Genomic DNA, 26,653 nt, shown 5'->3' on the forward strand with positions numbered 1-26,653 from the left:
TGATAGGTACTCCTCTCCTTTATACATATCCTCTTTTTTGAGGGAAATGGAGGTGAATTGAATTTCCTCTAGAGTGGCTAGTGAGGCACTTCTGCTCATGAAAAAAATTTAAATGGCAAAAAAAAGTAGACCGCAAGGATGTTGAAGAAGCATTACTGAAGTAATTCAGCATTAAAAGGAGCCGTAAGTGAAGAAGATAACATCGCTTTTGTTAAAGTGTTGTTAATCTTTCAAGTGTCAGTGCGTCATCACGAATTGAGTAGGGATCTATTACACGCGCATGTTAATCTACACCCCGCTATAGGTACTGAATCCAGAATTGCACTGACCAGTGAAATATATGCTATTCTCCTTTCACACCAGCGTTTGTTTATCAATCGAATAATAAAAGGTTAACTTGACGTCCTCCGGAACTTAAAGGTGGCGTGGTTAAAATCGCTTCTCATTTATTGAGAAATCATACAAAACTATGGCTGCAAAACGAAAACGCTTTTTCCTGGGGGAAAAGCAAGTCATAGAATCGAAATCGCAGACTTTAGGAGAGAAAGTCAAGAAAGTGAAAACTTCCCCTTACGCAGAATTGTAAAAGATTTTGCCGGAATGGGCTTCAGCAAGCCCGTTCTGCTAATCTACCGATCAACTTTAAAAGAAAAGACTCTGGAAATAGCATCCCGTCTAAATATGGAAGGACTTACTCATCAAATGGCTGTCTGGACAGGTTTAAAAATAGGATCGTGCTATATGTGGTGAATCTGCAAGTGTGCAGGAAAGGACTATTGAAGAGTGGAGAAGCTTAGTACAAAACTACTCTGCAAGGGACATTTTTAATGCCGGTGAAACAGGCTTATTTTTTAATCTTCTTCTAGATAAGACATGCACCCTGAAAGGAGAGCAATATCATAGAGGAAAATTCTCCAAGAGAGCAATGTCACGGAGGAAAGGTTAACCTTTCTTATATGTTGCAACTCTGATGGAAGTGAAAAACTTATACCCCTCGTTATCAGTCGCTCTAAAAATATACATTGCTTCAAAAATTTTTAAAACTTTTCTAACCACCTACAAAGCGAACACAAAAACGTGGATGACCGAAGTCCTATTCACTGAGTAATAACGAGTGCCTTACCGAAAACTGCCTTTACAAAAACGCAATATTATCTTTTTATGGATCATTGTACTGCTCATAAAAAAGTGGATTTAAGAAATTTGCAGATTGAATTTTTTACTGCACAAGCGACTTGCAGCCATGTGATTTGGATGTCATTAATTAGTTTAAGGTGTCTTACTGAAAACAACTTTTAAAAGTGGCAGTATTAAATTTTTGCTCTGAATCTAATGCTTGCTCAATAGGAAACAGCAGGAAGGTAATTGAACGTTTTAGAAGCACTCAACCCCTCAGGGGGTTTACCTTCTTTAGGTAAACACAGGGAGTAACGACCCAGGGCACACTAGTGATCTATCCTCCCTTCCCTTTTCTCCTTGTCGTGGTTGCCGAATTTACTGATAAGGGCTTTTTGTCTGTGTTCGATTACCACCCTGTTGTATCGAACTCATATGAAAAGAGACCAGCAGCGTGTTTGCCGTGCTAGGAGATCCGTGTCCCTGGAAAAGGGGATCCTGGCAGTTGAGGTGCATCCTGGTAACCCAATACACTGCTTTGGCCCGTGCTTCGGGTAAACGGGAGGTGCACATTGGCCTGTGTGCATCAATCAGCTAGTCACGAATGTCATCTGTTGGCTAGGGTCGAGTCCCGGGATCACTAACTGAGCAACTCGTTAAGAATTAATCCCGGTTTTCTCCTGTGCAGGCTGCTTCAGGAGTGTCTCGCGGACGTATATCTATTAGTTAGCACCGATGTTCAAATAACGGATTGGTCTCAGTACCTATCAGTTATTTGCATCCCCTCAGTTAGACTCCGTGGTGGGTGGTGCCGCTAGTAGGGGAAGCGTTTGATATTTTTTATGACTGAAAATAGCATGGTGTTATGTTCTGCACACCATAGTAAAAGCAGCGGAACAACCTCTTCACCGAATGATAACGCTCAGTATTTTCTAGTAAAGCTGAATAACCCTTCTATGCCCATTAATAGTATAAAATATTTTAGGCTATTCTTTATAGTTTTATTATATTTGATTTTATGATTAAAGACTCAACAATTTTTAGAGGGAAGATTTTAAAAAAAGTACGAACTGAAAGGTTTTTCACTATTTTAGCATTCAGCAAATGCTGTAAGAAATCTTATGTGATTGTAATTTATCTCTTTATCATTTGACTTAAAAATAATTAAATTAAATATTCGATAATCTCAAATTTGTTAAATATGATGAATATAGGGACCATATATTAATAATTAACTCCAGGAAATTTTTTTTAGCTACAATACTGTTTATATTTTTTATTTCAGAATTATTGAATAATTTTATTAAATATTTCATTAAAAAAATACTTAACATAATTACAAATACTCATCTTGTAAACTAATTTTAATTTTGAAATGAAATTAATTTTTTATACTATTGAATAAAATAATTATTAATTTAAAAATATAATGAGGAATTCAGTATTGAATATGTTTAAAATTGTGCATAAAATGTTTTATGGTGGCTAATAAAATCAAGAAATGAGTTCTTTGTCTAAAACTTATTATTTTGAAAATCTTTTAAAGTGTGTTTCTATTTTAATACATATAATAATATAATAAACTTTCAACACGGAGAGGAAAAAAATTTGATATTTTTTAATAAGCAAAAATTTTTAAAAATCTTTTTCAAGTGCTTAAAAGGTACTTATTTTTTATTGAACATTTGGTTGCACTCTTTGTTGAAAGTTTTACTGTTAATATTCTTGACCTAAGAATCGAATCTTATTATTATTAATAATCCATCGAATTCTTTGTATATTTTCTACACACCATCGCAACTTCTTCAGGTTCTTAAGTCTGATAGGACTCTATTATTTTACTAATAGAATCATATTTTATATACATTAATGTGTACAACACTTCAACCCTGCTCGTGTGCAAAAAATCACTTCTGTCTATAATTTATATCGAAGCGATGCTCTGTATTATAAAATCTGCAAATAAAACATTCGTGTTATGAAATTTTATTTCCCTCAAAACGTAATAACTAACATAACTTCTACGAAAGGAAAATTTAATTACTGTACAGCAAAAATGTAGTCTAGAGTTTTAATAATTTCCGAGGAAACTTGGGAAAGTTTATCTTTAGTGTTGAATCGAAACTATGTACAGTTAACAATTGTATAAATTATAGTGAAATTTATTCATCGAAACTTTGCAGTGAAATTTATTCATTGAAACATGCATCGAAACTAACTCTTCACAGGTTGCAATCTTTCAGAATCTTTGGAACATAAAGCTGATCAACACCACATGGAAGCTGAAGGCATATCGCCAGTTGCAGACGAACGGAAAAACTAGGAAGTTTAGCAATGTCTTCTTCAGTTTCGCTCAGTTCTTCTGTGTCTACGTTGTAATCTAATGGTGCTTTAAGGATTATCAGAGAGAGTAACCGTCTTTCTGTTTCAACATACGGTAAACCAACGTGTATAGTTTGGAGAGCCATGTCTTTTTGATGATCATTATGGAATTTTAATTCCACAAGATGGCTGTTTTTGAAGATCTTCTTGACATGTAGTTTCGAGTTGGTTTTAGTAATTTTTTCCGGAATGACATTAGTTGGACAATTTTCCGTAGCTGGGATGATAATAGACTTTGGAGGAAGTTGTGGTTGAACATTATCACAGTTACCAGAATTGGCATGATTTATATAATCTAATTTGTCTGATATGGCTTTCAAGCTGTCGTCTATAGAGTTGAGGGTGATATTCGGACGGCAGAATGATTGAACATTTGAGTTGTCCGTAATTTGTTTTAACTGTCGAAGAGCTTCGTGGCAAGCTTTGTGCTGATGGGAGACTGTACATTTTATTTTCGTGACCATGTTGGTTGTTTATGTTGATTTCCAGAGTGTTGAACAGTTTTTCAATATGGGATAATTCATAATCAGATGGTGCTGGTGATTTACAGCTTAGCTCTCAAAGGTGTGGTTGTTTCCATTTGTTCTCTATTTGGCGTAATTATACTATTGGTTAGCCTTGTTATTTTTGTTGATGGTTTGTCTCTAGTCGATGTGGAGATTCTTTCATTTCTGGTTCGAGACCTAGTGGTAACGTTGGGTTAACCCCAACCTAGTTCTGAAGATATATGTCTTTCCATTCTTTTTTTTTTTAATTGTTAGGTGTTTATCCGTTATTTTTTAGAAACGTTATATATAAAAAAAGAATTTAAAAAAATAGAAGGGGAGCTATGCATTATTTAAAATAATTAGATTTTTATATGGCAGCAATGATGACCCCCCCCCCAGCCCCAGAAGAGTTCCCATTATGAACGCATGAAAAGTGATTAATGTAATTTAAGAGAGGATCCGATGCTCCATTGATTTGCCAGTGTTACCGTCAAAAAATGAATATCTAGATTAAACTCCCATTTCCTGAATGCATAAAACGGAACTCCCAAATAACTTTAAACGATATTTTAATAATGAGCATATGAAATCAAAATAATTAAAGTTACAACCTCAACATATTTGTAGAATGTGGAAATGACATTGCACTAAACTATGTACTATAAAAATTAAAAGATGACATAAGTAAATATTGATTTTAATGTTAAACAAATAAGAGGTCAATAAAATGAATCCTATCCTATTTAAATGAACTTGAAAAGACATTGAACAAGTGTATGTGAAACAGAAAATAAGTATTTAATGAAAATATAAAAATTTACTTTGATATTGATACAATATAACAGTTATTTAAGATTACAAATAAAAAAAAATATTAAAGATTTAATATAAATATTTAATAAATTATTGGGTCACGCGGGTGATGAGATTGAATTGACAAATTTAACTGAATATTACATCATATGATTTGTTTTGATATTGCTATGGAGAATAGAACACCAATTATAAAGGAAAAGTGATGTATGTTTGAAAATTAATATAAAACCACAGGATGAATAAGAGATGAGTCGTTAAATCATAAACAATTAAAAGAAGTACATAATAAAAAATTAAATAAAAATATTAACATTAAGAAGTTAATTAAAGCGGTCAACGTTTACAAAATGGCGAACATTAACATAGCGAAAACCTGTTCCGAGATCATGTCATTGTTTAGAAAGATACAAATAAAAATTTTATACCAGACCGCCGAAATTTAATAACATTATAAATTTAGTGAAGAATCGCATGGCCCATTGCAAAGAAATGTTTAAAATTAAAAATAAGTTGGAAAAAGTACTTTTAGAAGAAGCCAAAGTTATCGATAAAATGCGCTTGCATTAAATGGCGGTCTGGTACTCTAAGCCTAAATCAATAGAACATCGAATTTTAAACGTGCATTAATGGAAAATAAACCTCTCCAGAGGCCGAAAAAGACTCACCAGAGATTCCTTGAGGGATTACATGTTAGTTTTCATAAACTTTAAAGAGGAAATATCAGTATTTTATGGTTTTTTGGAATTTATTCAGGAGCTACTGTAGAGAAGTTGTCACTGAAGTGGGATCCGGACTAGTTTCTCTATATATTTTACTATCATAAATTTGACTTATGTACTTTAAATGCTGAAATGTTTTAAAGCCGTTTCTTTCGCGTAGCATGTTCATATTTGGACCGTATGCCACTAAATCCTTCATTCAATTCAACATATGCTCGGAAAGGTCGTCGTGCGCCGCTAAGAGTGCGCATTTTGAATGGTTATTTTATTTATTTAAATTATTTTATAAGTTTTCTAGTTCAGTTATTGTCAAATATTGCATTTTAAATGGAGTCAGAATTAAGTGTTTTATCCTGTGTGTATTTAATGTTTTGGTGCCTAACTTGGTGAGGTCGTTAAGTTAATCGCCAAATGATTAAATTTGGTCAAATAACTGACTCTGGGTCCATTTGACTGCAGTTTTTGATAATAATTCAATTGAGATTAAAGGAATTTTATTGTCAGTTAACAATATTAAGAACTTCTTTTAACATTAAAATCTTTAGTGAATTGTAAATTTATATTGAACGACACCCTGTTATAATTAAATTGTTTAAATGTTATAAAATGCTTTTTATGTATGTTTAGATTAATATATGTTTCATTTCTCTGTATGAACTTACTATTAAATACTTTTATGGTTACCATTATGAAGCACGTGATTCCCGGTTTCCGAAATATATCTTGCATTGTATGTTTATACTTCTGTAAAAAATAAGTTAAGGAAAGTGTGAAATCAGAGTAAAATTAAGATAAAATAACATGATGTTCAAACATAAGGACGTATTTTTAAGCCAAGTCAATAAATGAAATTAAACCTTTTATAAAATGAGATTTTTCAGGAGTGACGAGACGGAGAAAATGAGTTTGTTCATCGGTAATTCTGTATCTATGATTGCACTAGTAGTTTAACTTTTTTGAAAAGTAAATAAAAATTTTATGTATCTAAAAGCAATCAGGTAAGTTTTGGTTACTCAGATTAAATTGAATTATTTTTATGATCAGAAAATAAACGCCATGTGTGCTGATTGAGTTTGTGGGCATTATAGAATAAACGACATGTTTTAAATGCGCACCTTGCTTTATTAAAGAAATAGCTTAAAAGAACATGCTTAAGTTAAGTGTCCCTACTCTATTCGTAAAGAAGAATTTACGTAGTTCAGTATTAGCATGGCTAAGGTAAGAATTATGATTTCTAGAAAATTGTAGGAGGAATAATTATTTTTAAAGTTAATGACCATTTCTATGTTAAATAAATAATCCCAAAAAACTGAAGCGGTAAAATCTTACCCGATTAAAAACTTCACTCGCTTCAAAAAATACGTAAATAGCAAATAATAGTCAATATGTATATTTCTTCTAATTCAAGTCTGACAAGTCTTGACTTTAATCAGGTATGACCATTTATATAAATAAACTTACAAAAAATATATTTGGGAAGAAACGAATAAAATAGCAACGGTAAGGTTAGGTAACTTTTTGCGGTACTTTTCAAATAAAAGAAATCTTAAAACAAAATATAATTAATGAGTTCAAGCAATTAGGAACTAATTCCTGTTGCAGTTTTTTTATTTAATTATTTTGTTGAGAAATTATTGAGGGTTTAAAATAGGCACTTTACTCTATCGGGTCGGATGCGGACTAATTTACACGTTCAGAGCGCAAAGTTAAAAACGGAACACAATAATAACTTTTGATTTACTACAGTGATTTTTACGTTCTGCGATACACTCTTAATGAATTGAGATTCTCTTTAAATATTAAAAATTTCTGCAGAAAATATTTAACTTGCAAAACACGAAAATTTACTTTCTCTGAATGATGAAAACTTTTTTTTCGTTTATAAATTTGAAATTTTGAATCAAATATGGGTTGACTGGAAATAATACCAATAGTTTAATTAGGTAGAATTGTTAATTTCACTTTTTACAATATATATATAAAAACTATTATCAAACTTGCTTAATTTTGTGCAATTTAATAATAATAGATATTCATGTTTTATAATTTAATTGAAAAATGATAAAAAAGTTACGGTTAGGCATACAATTTTTCAATTTTTTACATCACTTAAGGGTAGACAGAAGCTCTCGAGAGCAAAAATATGATTTTTTTACACTAAGAAAATATGCTATTTGCACATTTCAATATTTTTTCTGAAAAAGTTTATCTTAATGTTATTTAATAAATGTCAAATTTTATTTCAGCAGTTAAGTTGTTTAATTTAAAATGTATTATGTATCAGTTTTTACTAAATATTAGCAAATTTTTTGGTACGCTTTAAAGAAAATCATTTGAAAAAGCACATGAAACAAGCATAAATTTATGTTAATATGTTTAAAATATAAAGTAAAATAATTTTTTTTAATAATATAATTTTATTTTACATAGATATAATGAGTTTAGCATTTTTGAAAAACTTAAAAATGCTATCATAATTTACATAAAGGTTAAGGTAAAATTATAAGAAAAAAAAATTAAATTTTAACTGGTTTAATAAAACCAAACAAGGTGTTTACATAAGTGTGAGTTTTGAAAAACAAGCAAGAAACAAAAGAATTAACATAAAAAAAAGAGTTACATGATAAATATTTACATTTAAATCTAAAAATATCCAGGTACATATTATCTTCTGATAATGTTTCAAGTGTTTCCCTTTTTCTCTTCTGCGGGCTTTTTTGTATAAATTTTGCATCAACAACTCTCATTTGCAAATCCTCGTGTTGTCATTTTTTCTTGAGCCATTACGCATATTTTCACCGGGTAATATTCCTAACTCTCTCATTACATGAATTTGACCGAAAACACCATCATTAAAACGATTCTAGGAAAAAAAGGTACGGAAAAAAAGGTACCTGTGTAGGAAAAATTCTGTAGGGGAAAATATTTGAAATGAGAATATTAGATTGAAGCACTTTTTGCTGTTCCGTGCATGTTTTTTTTTTCTTTCTCGTGTCGCGCGTTTTCAACTAATTAAAAAGGACCAATACTTTCACCTCCAATCACGAATAAACATCCAACACATAAATCCTCCCAACTTCCCCGATTGATTACTTTAAGCCTCACATTAGCAACTTCTTCACAAAATATAATTTAAACTAGAAAATAACACATTTTTCNAAAAATCATATTTTATTTCAGCTGCTTAATTTTTATGAATAATTTAAAATGTATTATGTATCAGTTTTTACTAAATACTAAAAAAATTTTTGGTACGCTTTGAAAAAAAGCACATGAGACAAGCATAAATTTATGTTAATATCTTTGAAATATAAAGTGAAATAATTTTTTTAATATTATAATATAATTTTATTTTACATAGATAAAACAAGTTGAGCTTTACTGAAAAACTTAATGCTATCATAATTTACATAAAGGTTAAGGTAAAATTATAAAAAAAAAAATTAAATTTTAACTGGTTGAACAAAAGCATACAAGGTGTTTACAAAAGTGTGCAAAATTTCAAAAAAATTGAATAAGTACAATTTTGTACGAGCGTACCTAAATGTTAAAAAAAAAAGAGTTTTGAAAAACAAGTAAAGAAATAAAAGAAGTTACATGATAAAACTTTCCGGGTACATAATTATCTTCAGATAATGTTTCAATTTTTTCCCTATTTCTCTTCTGCTGTTTATTTATAGTGCGGGCTTTTTTGTTTGAATTTTGCATCAATAACTCGGATTTGCAAATCCTCGTGTTGTCAATTTTTTTAAGCCATCACACATATTGTCACCGGATAATATTCCCAACTCTCTCGTTACATGAATTCGACTGAAAACACCATCGTAAAAACATATCACAGTATCCATAACACCAATTATTCAGGTCTCAATACCAACGAACGTATTTTTTGAGATCCTTTCCCAGATACAATTATTAAAGCTTTTATTTGGATTTTGAGTTCGACCATGCATACATTTTTGTAACAGTTCTTTTGAGGAATCATCTCGAAAGATCTTTTTCATTGTAGATAGAATAGGCTCTGGTAAACATATTTTGCGTTAATATATCTCAGCAGTTGTAACACTTTTATTGTAGCAGCACCAAGTATTTCCATCCGATGGACATAATGCATGCTGAGGTTTATCATCAGTATAAAGCTTATGAAAGTATATAGCCCAAACTGCTTTTGACATATCTTCAACAGAGTTCATTGTATTTCTCCTTATTGCCAAGTATAATATTTCTGAATTAATAAAATTTCAGTTAAGTCCATGTCCAGATAGCGTAAAAGCAGACCATAGCACGGATTGGAAACTAGGCGATTGCAGTTGGAATTGGCAATGATAACGCGTAAATGTGGTGGGAGAACGAAATTACATTAACCTAAATCTCAATTCGATATTCTTTTTCTCTTCCTCGATTAGCCATGATGAATGAAATAAATAAATATTCATTAAATTACTTTTTTTGCAATGAGATGAGATTTTAAACTGCGTGAAAAATTGATTCAATTCCTTAATATATAGTATAAAAATCCGTAAATACTTCATTTATTATGGATGTCAAAGATACCTTGATACTCTTTCAATATTAGAATAATAAATGCAATTAATAGATAATGCTCAATTTTAAAAATATATTTTATTTACATATATTGCGTACAGGTTATTCTGCAACAATCATACGTAACATATTTATAGATTCCTAAGTACTGTTAAATGAATTAAGTAATTAAAAACATAATTAAAAAAGATTTATACAGTAAAAGATAATGAAAATTTACTAATGCGATGTTGCGCTACCTTGATTTTTCTAACATTTTCAGCGAGATTTCTTTCTTTCCTTGAGTGTTTCTCACGAACTGGTGGACGCCCAGAGGGTATCCTTTTGCTGCCCCTGGTAACTCCAACTCTTCTGAAGAAGGTTGAACTTAAATTATACCCCTGGAGGTTTTATAAATGTGGGCACCAGCTGTGCTTTGAAAGGAGTTCCATGCGCTCCGAGTTTTAACTCCATCAATCCGTTTCTTTATCATGCTTAAATTGTTCTCGACGTGCCCAATTTCTGTACCTGCCAACTCTTCCGGAAGATTTTATTTTCATATTTAAAGTGGTAGTAAGTATATACTATTTTTTCTTTTACAAACTTAATTTTTAGATTATTTTCATCACCACTATTCTTACAAAAATTAAGCACATATATTAATATGCGTTACTATCATGGTTGTTATCTTAAGTTTTCTCAAATACAACGTATTTGTTTGCTGAAAATTGAAGTTTTAATACCACTGGGAAAAATGATAATGGAAGGGATTAAAAGTTGGCCGGCATCTTCGTTGAGCCTAAAATATTAAAATAATTTTCAAGAATTTCCAATGTTAAATACCTTTAGAACTTGCAGTCAATAATTAAAATCAGACAAACGAGTAAATAATCTTAATATTGCTGGTTTCAAGTTTCTCATTATCCGTAAATAGAAAATAGTCAAAAAAGAGATTATTTTCGTCTTGAAATATTTATAAAATAAATTTGAAATATTTTAAATTTGTTATCATAGAAATATTACTCAGAATATTTGTTCTTATAGAAACAGTATCGCTACAAAATGTCTTATATTGTTTTCGATTTCTTTTTAATATCTTAATTCAAGATCGCTATACTTATAGTTTAAATGATTTGATAAAAACGCATGCCAGAAACAAATACGCAGGCTCATATACGTTATCAGAAATTGAAAAACTACTATATTTAACTTTCATATGCAATTTTAAACTTAAATTTTCTTATTTTTATTCGTCCAAACGGCATTTCAATCTCGAAATTTGTGTTTATTAGCGTTTTTTAAAAGGTCGTAATAGAACTAAGATAGAAAAATTACACATTATTACATATTCTATAGTTTCATAACTTTCATTAAATGTATTTCGAGTAGTGAAATTCTTTTCCTACTCATCCACTAATTTGATTTAATAATTTCACAATAACCTTTAATCCTTAATAATGAAATGATTATTATAATAAAGTTTGTTTACTTAAAAGATTAAAAAAATTTTTTTATTGTTTAGCAGAGACTTGGTTTCCAATTCTATATTCATTAATTAAACTTAATGGTTCTGCTCGATAACCATCTCCAAATTTTTTAAAATTTTATTTAATTTTCTGTTATTATGAAATTCTTTAAATATTTTTCGACGTAGAGATTATTTAGCAATAATGCGAAAAGCTGAAATTTATAAATGTATAATATTTATAAATGTTTAAGAGAATTTTTAGCAGCTATTTTGTACTAATTATTTTAATTGAAATGTTCATTATACGCAGTTTTATAATAATAATCGTAAAATTCATTGAACAATTGAGTATTACATTTTAAAATGCAAGTATAATTTAATAATTATTTCATTTTATAACTGCAAAACGGTAGATAAGTAACTTCGTTATAAAGTTTTACATGATACGAGAATATTATACGATTGCTTTATAATGAAAGAACAACAATTTAAGTTTTAAACTTTTTGTGGAAAAGAAAAAATTGAAAATTTCTCCTGTCATCGGTGTTAGCGATTAGAGAGTCTTTTATCGTATAAATATTAAGTCAGTATTGTTCCCTTTTAAATAAAAATGCATTTTGCTCCGGAAAAAAAAATTACTTGAATTTTGTCGATAGAAATTCCCTAATTATAGCAGCAAAAACTTTTAAATTTCTAATCAAACTTTCCTTCATTATAATTTTGTGTAAATAATTATTATTAATAATATAAATGACTATTGAAAGGAATTAATTGAGAATGTCCAATTTTAATGAATTAACTGTTTACGCAATCAGATTAATAATTTTTTTCATAATTTACAAATGGAGAAAAAGTCTTTACAGTTTAAAAGTGAAGAGAAAAATATAGTTGAGATTAAATTTATAAAGTAAGCACAACCCGAAGGAGATTGAAGTAATGGCATTAAAATCGAAATTTCAAAAGAAAAAAAAATCACGTTTTAGTGTACAGTGAGCAGTAAACAAAAATCTAAAACTAACTTTTGATCTAATGATCAGATGTTTACGTTCTAGGACTCAATCTTAATGGATCGAGAGGGTGAATTCAAATATGCCGCTTAATTATAGCAGACAATATATTTTAAGTTCGGAAATCAGACACTAAAACGAGCCTACTTTGAGAAATTTTTTTCCTGCGTATTCGGATTTTTGATCCCCAGTATATAGGGGTTGCCGCAATCTGGAAATATTATCCCAATAGTTTGGTCAGGAAAGCAATGCAATGTTAGGACCCCTTAGTGTTAACCTTACTTTTTGCGCATTTCACCATATCTTGGGAACTTTCCAGTGAACTTTTAAGTGAATTGAAAATTTTTTGCACTCAATGTTTTAATGTTCATTTAATTTAGAATTTCCTTCATTCCCTACCACTATTGTAAGATATTTACTTTTCACCTAACTTGTAAAATTAAAAAGTTTAGAATTCTTTACAAAATCACTCAGGCGAAGTGATTGCCTTTTATTTAAATCTTATTTAGAAGGTATTTTTCTTAAAGTATTTCATTTAAAGTTTTTATCATTTTAAGTTGAAATGAATGTCGCCCTGCTTTGCATAGTTCAAAAATTATTTCAAAGGAAACATAACTTAACATTAAACACTCAGGACTTACAATTATAAATCAAACAATCACTACATTTATTTATTAAAAAACACTCTTATGAACTGATAATAAATTGATCTAAGTCCTAAATGTGAGTTCTATAATATATAATTTATTTAAACTCAGTATATACATCTGACCTCTGTTGTCGCCAATGGCTCAATTTTAAAATATAGTTTTTCTTTTACAAATTTTCGGATATTTTCATATGAAGGATAGTATTAAGTTTGAGAATTAAAAATTTTTGTTTAAAAAAGTTGTTAAAAATTATAATTATTATTAATACTTGACAACAGGAAGTTTTCAATTAAAGGTTGAAAATTTTTTTAATTATGTTATTTTTTAATTCTGTTATTTTTTTAATTATGTTTTTAATTACCTAATTCATATAACAGTATTTAGGAATCTATAAATTTATGCTACGTATGATCGTTGCAGAATAACCTGCACCCAATATATGTAAATAAAATATATTTTTAAAATTGTGCATTTTCTATTAATTGCATTTATTATTCTTATACTGAAAGAGTATCAAGGTATCTATGACCTCCATAATAAATGAAGTATTTACGGACTTTTATATATATTAAGGAATTGAGTCAATTTTTCACGAAGTTTAAGATCTCATCCCATTGAAAAAAAAGTTATTTAATAAATATTCTTTTACAATAAATGCTTCTAGTTATAAAACAAACGCGATATAGGTCATTGAAGAAAAATCCTTTCATTTGTACATTTTTCCCTTCTTGAAATTATTTCACATATTTCTTTTTTTCACTAGCGAATTTCCGATTATTTTAAAAATATCGATTTTTTTCATTTGCAAGAAATTTTTACTTTAAAGCGTGATAACATTTTTGAATACTCCAATTTTTTTTTCTAATAAATAATATGTCTTTGTTAATTTCTAAAAAAAATGTTCATAAAAAAGTTTACATTATTCTTTTATCAAGATTGATTTAACAGAGAAAATCACTAAATTAAAACAGGTTATGTTTTCTTACAATAAAAGTTAAATAGAATTAATTCTTTAAAATAGCGTTCCAATAAAACATGGTGTTAAAATGTTACGTAATCTTTTGTGATTGGTTCAATAATAAATTATTTTTATTTCTTCACAAACACAATTCTTGTAAAAAAAAATTACATCTGTTATATCAAAAAACTAGATCGTTTTATAAAATATAAATTATTGTGCTGAATAAAGTATAAATACAGTTTATTTGTAACGTGATCCTAAGAATAAAAAGTTTATTTTCTTTTTTAATTCTCGAATTCTGAGTTATACTCGAATTCGAATTAATGAGTTATTTTTATTCATCATGGCTAGTCGAGGAGGAGAAAAAAAATATCGAATTTCACTGTTTAGGTTAATGTAATTTCGTTCTCCCACCGCATTTACGCGTAATCCATCGCCAATTCCACTTGCAATCGCCTAGTTTATAATCTACGGTATGTTTTGTCAATTCGCGCCTGGCGGGTTAACACATTTACTGTTCGGAGAACCTCCCCCTGAATGCAGTACTTGTAACGTTCCTCTCACAATTCATCATATTTTAATAACGTGTCCAACTTTAATCAACATCGTTTAAAGCTTTTTGGGAGTTCTATTTTATGCATTCAAGATTTCTTGGATGATATTCACCATCCTAACATTTTTACGTGTCGTTGGTATTTTTAACTACACATGAAAGTTTTAACACATCTACAGTTTTATACAATTTTGTAAATATTTTATCACCTTCATACATTTTACTCACTTCGTGCGTTTTATATTGTACTCATTCTTTTTATCTGATTTTATTCATACCTTTTATTTGATTTTATTTAGATAATTTATTTTGTCTTATTCACTTACTAATACTATTGTATCAATTACAATTGTGTTACAATTAAATTTTGCATGCACTTAGGCTTTTAAACTATTTTACCGTATTGTTTGGCGCAGCATGTCCTCATCTGGACCTTGCGCCACTAAACCCTATATTCAATCACAACCCCGCCCTGTATAAATAGTTGGTCTCGAAATATATTTTTTCAGGTGTTGAAATGTTTTTTTATTACATAACAGCAACAATTTCTCATATTTTTTAACTCATTTTATTTTTAAATAGTAATTAAAATATGACTTACTTTGATTAATCTTTCTATGTTTTTTAAAAAAGTTAGGATTTAAATTTAGTGTCTTCTGTGAAATTATTTCAAATCTTCTTTTATTAGCACAAAGGCATCAACATTTCAATATTTTTAGTCAAGAAAGAATCTTAGGCAAAAAATATTGTTATAACCAGTGCAAAGGCTACTGATAAAAATATTTATTCTGCCGAAATTACCAGCGTTCTAGGTTATAAACAGTTTTTCCAAACTTCAAAAGTACAAAAATAGCTTACAAATAAGGAATATGTGTAGTTTTAAGTTTATGAGAATGAAAAAATAATTATTTTATGGAAAGGCTTCCTAAGTTTTATTTGTGTGCAACTCTTGTTGCGTTTTCACATAAGATTGATTCAACTGAGAAAAATGTAATGTAGTTTAAGTAATAGCACCATAAAATTTATTAGATTATTATCCTCTGTCAGATAAATATTGGAGAGACAGTGTTGCCCTTTCGCAAACATCTATTATTTGATAATAAATAAATTTTAAGTATGAATCATAAAATTTTTGTGTGAAGAAGTTAGTGTTATTGTTAGACTCTGAAATTGCAAAACTATAAAAAAGCCTTTTAACTGTGTGACTATTATGTTGAAATAGTCTAAACCATCAACTGAAAAAACATCTGTTTCTCTTATTGATATATATTTAAAATACTTGCTCAACGTTTTTTATAAAAAAAATTATGACTAGAAACTTTATGTATCATATCATATGAACACTGCTAATTTTAATATGTTATTTCTAGTTTAATAACTTTTTGTTCAAGTTATGTATCATAAACTGTAAAGAAAAATTTTCCAACTAAGGGAAAATTTGTCCAGTCTAGGAATCAAATTTATTGGAAAATGGTTATAAATCGCAAAGATATACAATAAATGAATATGTAATAAAAATATTTCTTTTTCTCAAATACTCATCACCAGTTACTAATTTGTTACGAAAATGACGGTAATTTTTCCCCCAAGATTAGTGAGTTATGTTTGCGAAAAAGTATTTTGTAAATTTCAATTTAGATGAGGTAAAATGTATCAAGAAATTTAGTAACTCTTTAAAATATTTCAGATCGCAAATTTTAAAACTCTAAAGCATTGAGGCATATGGTAACATAATTTTTATTTTAAATAACTGTAAATTAAAATGAAGTGTGAATTGAATTTTTCTATTTTGTTATGTGCGAAAAGTATATGTTTAACTTTTAAGATTATTATTATTTTGTATAAAAATTATTACATCCTGTCTGTGTATACCAATATCAAAGTTATTGTAAATGAATAAATTATCCTTAAATATTGATTCGGTTATTTTTTTTGTTAGTATTTCCAAGTTATGTAATTATTTTTACATTTCTGAATCTACTTGAAATGTATTATTTTCCCTAATCAGGAAATGGGCGTAGAACAATCCCATATTTGTCTACTCTTTTATATAAATTTCTATTTGTAAAAGTATTATTTTTATTTTTAAATGATAAAATAATTTCAGAATTCATAGTATTAAGAATTTTCTTAACCTAAAATTTAAATTCTTTTTTATTTTCTCTTCTTTAAAGCATTAGTGATACTTATTCTATAATATCTGTTGGTGCTTTAACGAATAATATGTAAAAAAGATTTTTAACTTTACATATGGGTGACTCTTTTTAAACATGACAATTTGGGGAAAAATAGTTTCAGAGTAATTAAATTTAAAAATTCACATTTCAAGGACTATTCGAGATTCAGTTCATATGAAATAATATATGGGTGATTCTCACGAAACATGACAATTCGGACCAAACAATTTCTTCAAAATAATCACAAATTTTTTTTTTGTATATTTATTTAGTTACATTTATTAATATCTTACCGACAGCAATGTAGTTTATTGACATGTGCTCAAGAAAAAAAAAAAAATAGAAATTCACCAAATTTTGAATGCCAGAAAAATGACATATTAGCTTAGAAGTTAAGAAAACAGTCCTTCTAAGCTAATAGTAAGTAACTCAATTTAGGAAACTCAAAAAAGACGAAGTTGAGAAATTAATTTTTAACTTTTTATGTAAATAAATTCCAAAAATAATTATTGTGAACAATTTTAACAAATTAGTTAAGTATAATAAAGTGAGAGAGTAACACACATAATGAGATAGTTTTTAATTTTACTTAACTTTAATTTACAAAGAAACAGTTAAAACAAAGGAAACAAAAAAAAATTTTAAATTTCATTAATCTTGAAGCATTTAGAGGAAGCAAAATGTCTGGAAGATATTGGGTAAGAAGCAGACATTTTTGAATTTGTGATATTCTGAAATTTGTGACACAGTCTTTTTTTCCCGTGTCACTTAAAGTGATTAGCAGTCTGCTCGCCAGCACGAATAATAAAGTTAACTTAAATATCTTTATGACCGACTTCAAAAACTACTCCTACAATGAAAATTATAATCTTAGGAATTGTTTAATTAATTTTATATAAATTTACATTAAAATTAATTTTATAATGATTTACATCGGAAATTTTTTATAATATTATTTAAATTTAAAATATTTCAAATCATTCTATTTTACAACTTTATTACAGTCCTTAATTTATACACCAAGCAGCGTTTAAAGAATATGACAGAATTAAATTGTACAGTAATGTTCTTAGTTTATCCTTTATATTTTTTAACTATCTGTGTTTTGAAAAAAAAAATAACCTTATGTCTTTTGCGCTAGATAGACCAAGATCTGTTTAAATTAATTCTTTTATCCACTGTAGAAAGAATCAAAAATGTTTTTGTTGATGTGTACAGAATAAAATATTGTGCATAATAATCAATCATTAAATAAATAAATAAGTTACAATTATACATATTACAATCTTTCATAAACTGGGTATTAGGTTGATATTTGCTTTTCCTCTTTACATGATAGTGTTTAAAAAAATTTCTTATAACTGTGTTAACGTCCTGGACTTTATAAGACAGGATAATGACAATTTTGCCATTTTACAGCATTTAACATTACTTTAATTTAACATTTTGGCCAAAGCCATTTACTTTTCGCAGAAAACATCAGGATTTCTTGAAATAACTAAGGTAAATGTAAATAGTTAATGTTATTAATGATTTCAAGAGGACAGGAAAATGACAACATAAAAACCTACTCACCCTGTAAAATGCTTTGAAATTCATTTTGACTCAGAAAATTGGTTCTTTACTCCTGCAATTAGACATGTTCTGATAGGATGGTATTCTACTTAATCTCTGAACCTAAGATATTGATTGTTGGAGCTATCTATTTTGGTTATAAATTACTAAAAAAAAGTGCCCAGAAAAATGACGCATTTTCATGTGACAAACAAATTATTGACTGAAAAAATTATTTCCAACAAAGTTTTTGGAAATAATACCCTCTGCATATATTCTAGAAATACTTACAACGGTTGAGATTTAAAAAAAATTGATACTGAAAAATGTATGGGAAGTTTTGAAGCTAGTTATTATTGGAAATATTGTTTGGGACATGCCAGGAAAATGACATTTTGATATTCAATTAAATTTTTTAACTATACAAAAAAGTCAATGCTTGTGCAAAGTCATTTTAAAATGCTAACAGCAATGCTACTTATTAATTTTTTTTTTAAAGGTTCTTATAGTAGTATAGTATTAAATCTTGGAGTAAGAGACTGTGAATTGTCATATTTTGTGAGAATCACCCAGATATCAATTTGAAGAAGGAATATATATACAAACAGACCTCGATATAAGGTCACTTTACCAAAGTCCCAGCTCACTGAATAGGAATTCTTTGTTACAGATCATCGGATATATGGTCAAGTTTTAAAAATCGTTATCGCTTATAAGGCCATTTTTATCTGAGGTGAGGAGAGCTCTTTTCTAACAAAAGCCTAATTAACTTCCTTATAAGGCAATTACCCCTCTCGAGTTTTAGGAAAATGAGCGTGAGCGGTAACCTGTCACCGTCTGACGACAACAAAAAAAGTGGTTTGTATGCTCAGCGGTAGTAGACGTTCCGGAGCAGATATTACTTCTCATTATGCTTCTCTTATGCGTAAATGACGTGTGACATTGTTTATTTTGATTTTGTAGTCGTTGCTTTAAATTGTTATAAATTTGCTGGAAAATGGATGACGCTAAAAAACAAATTATAACTCTATTAATTCAAGAGGAAGAAGAAGAAGCTAGGTTTAGATTATTCTTTTAAAATAACGAAGACGATGAATTTTTTGTTAATCGTCCGACTGAAGAAACATTCGCTGTTCTGATTAAAATACATTTAATGTTTAATGATGAGAAATTTCGTCAGTATTTTCGCTTCTCAATTGAATTGTTTCAAGAACTATTTAAACTAATCGAAGGAAGCATTTCGTACAGAGTGTGTAATAGAAGGAAGCAGCCAATCTCCAAAGAAGAGAAATTGTGCCTGACTCTCAGGTAAGAGCAATGTTATTTTATTAGAAATTTATTAAGTTGTTATTTTATAACATGCATGAATTTCTGAGTGTTAATATCTATTTAATACTTTTTTAAATAGCATATTTTGAAAGTGTTTTATTATATTTAAATTCTGCATGCATTCAAGAATTACTGTTTGAAATGTTATTTAATTTTCTAATATCAAGTATAAAAGTTAATTTTAGCTTATTTTAATATCTATAAATATCCATGTATTCAGCATTAGATCGATAGGTATTAACTTGTCTGAGAAGTAAAGGTGGCCCGTGCACTACATGGATTACTTTACTACATGGATTTTCAATCCTCTCTATTAATTTAAGGCTATATGCATTTGAAACAATTACAATCTAATAAAAGAAACCTTTAAACTTGACAAAGACATCAAAAGATTTTTAAATAAATTATTTGATACTGAATAATAATTGCAAAATTCATTCTCAGAATATCTAAGATTTCACTACTGAATATTTTTTTAATATAATTGAAAAATATTTACTTGCACATTATTTATCACACTCCATGTAAATTTTTTGTAGGAATTTTAGTCAGTATGTATTTTGTTTAATCAATCCAAACATTTGCCTTTATTTAGGTGACATATTTTCTAATTTTTTTCATTGGATTAAAAATGTTTTATTTTTAGATTCCTAGCAACCGGAGAATCCTACCGTTCTTTGGCATTCAACTACAGAATTTTCCATAGTTGTATTGGCCGTATTATTGAAGAGGTTCTAGAAAGCATCATAAAAAATGTAATGCCTTTGTTTTTGCCATAGCCTTCTGAAGAGAAGTTTATGGAAATTGAAAAGAACTTCTCAAAGATGTGGAACTTTCCAAATCGCTGGTGTGCAATTGATGGCAAGCACATTAGGATTGTTTGCCCGAAAAACAGCGAAAGTGCTCATTACTGTTATAAGGACTATTTTTCGACGGTTTTGTTGGCACTTGTTGATGCGAACTACTAAGGTCTAACCTAAACAAAAATCTGCAGTCAGGGACTATTACCCTTCCGGAACCAAAGAACCTTCCTGGAACTAAAATTTGGTGCCCAAATGTTTTTGTCGGGGATGCAGCATTTGCATTAACCTCGGCAATGATGAAACCCTTCCCTGAAAGTCAAGCTCAAACAGATGTTGAAAAGGCACGATATAATTACAGATTATGCAGAGCTAGACGGACATCTGAAAATGCCTTTGGTATTCTATGCCAGTATTTCAGAGTGTTTTTTACACCAATTGCATGTAAAATTGAAACTGTGAGTAAACTTGTGCTAGCAAGCTGCATCTTGCACAATATGCTGCGCCAAAGAAAAATACCATGTCCCTTACAACCAAAAAAAGGAATAAACATGGTAACGCCGGACAAATCTTGCTGTAACAGGATCAAAACACGCATCTTTCAGAGCCGAGTATATCCGGCAAAATTTTTCCCAATATTTCAGCAGCAAAGAGAGTGATCTGAAATGGCAAAATAATAAAATAACACGCCCTGCTTAATATATTTTATTTAACTGTATCAAATTGTAATCACTTTAATTTCAATTTTAGATATTCTCCATTTTAAAGTTTTTTTTTTTTCTTTTCAAATTTTATTTCCTTAAGTTTGTGCTAAGCTGCAATAGAAAAATTTAAGTTATTAATTTCACTTTAATGTTATTTTTTGTCAACACTTGTATCTTAATTTTAGCTTTCATCTAATATTTAATTGTTCATCTATGTACTTTGAGTAAATTGTTATTTACCTTTTATATATTGAGGTATTTGAAAATTAAGTACATAAATATATTGAGAGGTCACATTACCCTTGCAAAAAAATTTTTTTAAGTAAAAGTATAATCATTCATTTTGTGGATGTTTTACATGCTCATTTAACTTATAATCAATAATTTATCTTTAAGAAATAATTAAACTGTTTAATTAAAAAAAAAAAGATAATAATTCTTAACAATTTTGTTCGTTCGTTAATATATCAATTTGAATATTTTTTATGGATTATTTTGTAAAAAAAGTTTAAAAAAAAAGACGTTAAAAATTCCTGTTAGGTATATATAACATGCTTTGAAAAATGTAATACCTCATAAAATGCTAATTCCATGCACAGTTTACATAAGTATATTATACTTAAGGTAAAAGAGTTTACTTCAAAGCTATATCTTAAATAGAAAAAATTCCTTAGGGACTTAAAATTAAGATTAATGCACTAAATTATTACCTATGAGAAAAAGCACTTTAAAGTCTGTCTGCTGAGCAATTTAAAATAATCGGTATACATTTGTTCCTTTCCTTTTTGTTTATTTTTGGGGGAGGAGGGAAATTTTCAATTTCCATTTCATTATCGTTGTTTTTATCTAGTGCCTGGAATTTATTCGAGTGCTCGAAATTTAGTCTTGCATTTTGGATGTATTTCCCTATTTTCTTGATTGGGAAAGGGGGAGGAGGGCCTCTCTTATTGGTTTGGTTCGATTTTCCTTAGGTTTTTTAGTGCCTCTCTCTTAAAATCTTATCATTGAGTTTTATGTTCTCTTCCTCTTATTCTATTTTTCCATCTTGTTATTTATAGATTTCAAATTTAATGAAAGAAACCAAGTAATTATTTTTTTTCAACACTTGTATCTTAATTATAACTTTCATCTGATATTTAATTGTAATTTTTTATAACTCAGTTATTTATTTTTATTATTTGTGTTTTTCAATTTATATTTTACTTTATTTTGCATTTTAATCACGAAAATGTATATACTTTTTCAAGACGAACTTGATTAACCTGAATTATATACATTGAATAAATTATTACTTTTTATGTGTTGACATATTTGAAAAATAGCTACGTAAATATACAAAGATGTAAAGCATAGTTGGTTAATTAATTGTTTATTTAAAGAAATAACTAAAATTTAAATTTCACCACTTCCTTCTAGACACTTCTGTTCCAGTTCAAAAATATTTGAAATTTCCCTTTTTTCTTGTAATTGCAATATTTTAGAAATTTTTTTTACTGTTATGGCAAGGGCGTTAAATAAAATGTCTATTTCATCTTTCTGTCCCATCAGTGATTTTAGAAATTCAGCTAGCTCTTTTCTATCAGACTGAAATTCTAAAAAAAAAAAATTTCTTTTTGGGACAACCTGCTATACCGTTCTTTATGCCCCTGTTCTTCTTCTCCTATTTTCTTTACCATTCTTAGAACTATTGCTGCTAGATGCATTTAAAGGTATATCTACACAGTCACTAGTAGTTTGATCTAGATCGTAACTATATTCAGTTTGAAATTCTCTCTCTTCATTGAACTCTCGAATTTCTTTACCAGCCTGTGAATCAACTTCTTTCTGTGATTCCTCAACAAATGAGCAATTTTCAACATTAGAGATTGTCCTGCAATAAATTAATAATAGTGTTTAAAAGACACTCTCTATAATAAAGATTAATAATTATGTTTTAGAAAATAAATTAACTTCGTAAACTACAAAAGTGCCATATTCTCAGAATGAGGAAATAAGCATAATTTACTTCTGATGTTTTTTCTCGTATATAAAATTAGAATAATTTGGATATTCCTAACTTATTTTTCTAGAAAAAAATAAAGCACTTAACTAATTTTATGAAATAAATTTATTTCGTAAGCTTAAATGTCTGAATAATAATAATGACCTTCACAAATCTGAAAATATATATCACAAATAATACTTCACCCTTATCATATAATGTAATAAAGCTATCTTTAAACTAAATCTTAAATTTTACTCATTTTCTATTAAATTAATAGGATATATAATTATTAAAACACATTAATTAGTTGCTATATCATAGGAGTGTTTTAAAAATATTGTATGAAAATGTATGCTAATACAAATGTATGTTTATAACAGTAATACTTGTACCGACAAGTAGCTAAAAATAGCAGGAAACTTACTGATAACATGATCGAGTTTTGGTTTGCCAGCATTTGTTTGAATAGTACTGTTAGTAGATTCTTTTAATTTTTTTTTCGTACAGCTGAAAACGCCACTATTTGTCTGTTGCATGAAAAAATGTTTTCTTAAACAAAAGCTATCCTACTTAGCTTTATGTAAATTACATTCTACAATTTCGATTAAACTAGTCTATACATCATATTAAAAATAAGACTTACTCAGTAATTAACAATTAGGTTCCATCTAAAAACCTTAATGAATCCAGTCTTTGAAGATCAGTGCTGCACTTCTTTTCGCAGCTGAACCAGTTGGTAGTTTTCTTTTTATTTCTCGTGTAATAGTTTCGGACGGTCTTCCATTTCTTTTTTAGTATTTCCACTAAAAACAGATAGGTACAATGAAGTTTAGTGAAGAGGATTTATATAAATTAAAGGTGATAAACATTCAAGAAGCTAAAACAAATTTGGGTGTTTAACAAACTGATTGAACAACAAGTTTTAAAAAATAAAGCATTTTTAAATGCTAAATTAGCTACATGTACCATTGTGGGTGAATTACCAACATGTACCTTGTAAAACAAATTGAAAAGAATTTATCAAAAATTAAGCTACTTCTCATACACATAAAGTCACAATTTTCTAATTGCACAGGTATCTGAAAATTTGCAAAATTGTAAAAATATGATTTAACTTTTGAACACCAGTGTACAAAGTCATATATAAATATATTAAGAGTAGTTGATTTGTCATAACGGGTGAGATAATTTGTTTTGTAACTTAAAAAGCCAAAAATTGAAAAATTTTCCTCCCCATTCACATACAAGTTTGCGACTATGGAAAAAGTTTACTCATTGATAAAATAAATTATTTCCCTGTTTTTTTTTATAAAAAAAATAGTTCAATCTTTATAAATTTATCAACAGAATTCTTAAGTCAAATAAAATAATTGAATAAGTTACAATTTGAAATATATTAAATAAATATTTACTAACCTGCAACTCCAAGTTCTTCCGGAATTTCAAGCCATAGATTATTTTTTATAATAGAATCTTTGTATGATTTTGTTTTTACAGAGTAGAGGAGAGGCCTCTTTTTCACTTCTGAAATCAATTTTTCTTCAAAATATTCGTTGCATTCCGCCATATCTTCGATTTACTTTATAACGTTCACCTCAACTGCACGTGGGAATCAGAACGAAATGGATTCAGGCGGTAGATAACGACAAGGCTAGGCGTCCCATGATGTATTCTGACCATCCTCCAAATTGGCCAATCAAAAGGTGACGCTCACTTGTCACTGACGTTCGGCTGCGCGTACTATTCTAACAAACCATTACTTTAGGGGTCCTGGAGATAGTTTCCACTCCCCAAATTCACAAAGAATTCCCCCCCCCCGCCTTCGCTGCCAGTAATTGCTCCTCCCTGTATTCCCACACTTCCAGGGAGGGGGTGGGCTTTCGCCGTTCGTGCGAAAACAGCGGACAAGTTTTCCCCATCGTGTCACTAGACCATTTGCTGAGCAGACCAGAGGAAAGAATTTCATTCGAAACTCTCATGTTGGCAAAGAGAAAGACGTTGACTCTTTCAGAGAAATAAAAAAATCACTGAAGATTTCGAAAGTTGAAATTTATCGAAAGCACGTTTTGCCGTAAAACGTGGTATACCACGCACCACCTTAAACACTATTCTATTCTGTCTTCTCATCGCAATGGAAATTGAAAAAGAAAAAGGATGCGTTTTTCCCCTTATGAGAAAATTGAGGAAGCCATTCTCCAATGGATAAAAATGGCTAGATCTCAAAATGTGCCGATGTCGTGTTCAGTACTGAAAGCAAACAGCTCTGCAAATAGCCGCGGAATTGGGAGAACCCAGTGGCGTACCTAGAACTTTTGCCGCCCGGGGCGATCTCCAGTTTGCCGCCCTTTCTATTATAAGTCAATCAAATAGTGGTTTTTATAAATTAATACACATAAATAAATTATTAAGTTATTTAATCAATATTAATTAATACACAGAGTAAATCTTTTTAGACATATTTGTATGCACTCGTAAACATATTTATATAATATCTACTCTTCTAGGTTTCATACTAGAAAAATCGTGTATAATGCTCTCAAAATTTATATTATTTGTAATTTCTTGTTCTATTGACAATATTGCAAGATTTTGTAGTCTTAATTGACTCATTTTAGAACGAAGATAATTTTTTATCAACTTCAATTTTGAGAAGCTTCTTTCGCAACTAGCGACACTGATTGAAATTGTTAAAAAAATTCTTAACAAAATTACAATGTTGGGAACAGAATTTTCCAACCTATACTGCTGAATAAATTTTAGCAGATCAAGAGGGCCCTTCTCCCCGTTTTTCCAATGTTTTGCCTCTTCTTTTAGTGTAGGTACAGCCATAAAAACCTGGATCCTTTTTCTTTCAATATGGAACTGTTCTTTATCAATGTCAATCAAGTCATTTATTTGACATTCAAATTCTTCATTTAGTAGGTTACACGGTATTATACACGAATATTTTCTTACAAGGCCATGCAACTGATCGAAGCGTTCTTTTATTTCCTTTATAATTCTGTCCATAGATGAAAACATTTCTCTTCGTACTTCTTCTTCTAAGGATAGCCCCACGTCTCGCGAATTTTCCCCACTCATATTTTTTCTCCTTCTAACTCGACGCTCAGTCGATATCTCCAACTCTTCACAAATTATTTTGGCTGCTATAACAGCGTTTTGTACTAGCGTATCTCTTTGTTCCATGAAATGTGTTTGCAAAGAATTTAGTTTTATATGGCATTGGTGGACATTTAACCCTTTTATTTGCAGGTATTTTTGAGCGTCATTAATTTCCAAAAGGACGGGTTCCCATAAATGAAGGTAACATAGAAAAGAAAAAGATTGCATAGAATTGAGTAATACTCCAGCATCTGATCTCGTTTTACTATTTTCTTCTTCAGATGTCAATTTTTCCAAAGCGCTTAAAATGTAAAAAAAA

At 29.1% G+C, this 26,653-nt stretch overlaps 2 protein-coding genes and 1 long non-coding RNA gene across 5 annotated transcripts in view; 2 read left to right on the forward strand and 1 right to left on the reverse strand.

Annotated features, from left to right (window-relative positions):
• Positions 1-26,653, forward strand: part of LOC122271576 (serine--tRNA ligase, mitochondrial-like) — a 584,968-nt gene that overhangs the window by 235,130 nt on the left and 323,185 nt on the right. The window lies entirely within an intron of this gene.
• The window catches only part of LOC107450807 (uncharacterized), a 37,802-nt gene continuing 17,353 nt past the window's right edge, over positions 6,205-26,653 (forward strand). The window contains exon 1 of one of the 3 annotated variants that reach the window (XM_016066709.3): positions 6,205-6,739. In XM_016066709.3, the coding sequence (XP_015922195.2) occupies positions 6,669-6,739 (71 nt within the window). In that variant the 5' untranslated portion in view covers positions 6,205-6,668. The remainder of the gene's footprint in view (positions 6,740-26,653) is intronic. The other 2 variants (XM_071184303.1, XM_071184301.1) reach the window with 2 other exon arrangements.
• LOC139426238 (uncharacterized) lies at positions 22,052-25,710 on the reverse strand. The gene is made up of 3 exons (XR_011637469.1): positions 24,649-25,710; positions 23,876-24,035; positions 22,052-23,118 (listed from the first exon to the last, which is right to left on the reverse strand). It is a non-coding gene; the product is annotated as an uncharacterized lncRNA (long non-coding RNA).

Source organism: Parasteatoda tepidariorum, chromosome 8 (genome assembly GCF_043381705.1).
Source record: "Parasteatoda tepidariorum isolate YZ-2023 chromosome 8, CAS_Ptep_4.0, whole genome shotgun sequence".
NCBI classification, from domain to species: domain Eukaryota; kingdom Metazoa; phylum Arthropoda; class Arachnida; order Araneae; family Theridiidae; genus Parasteatoda; species Parasteatoda tepidariorum.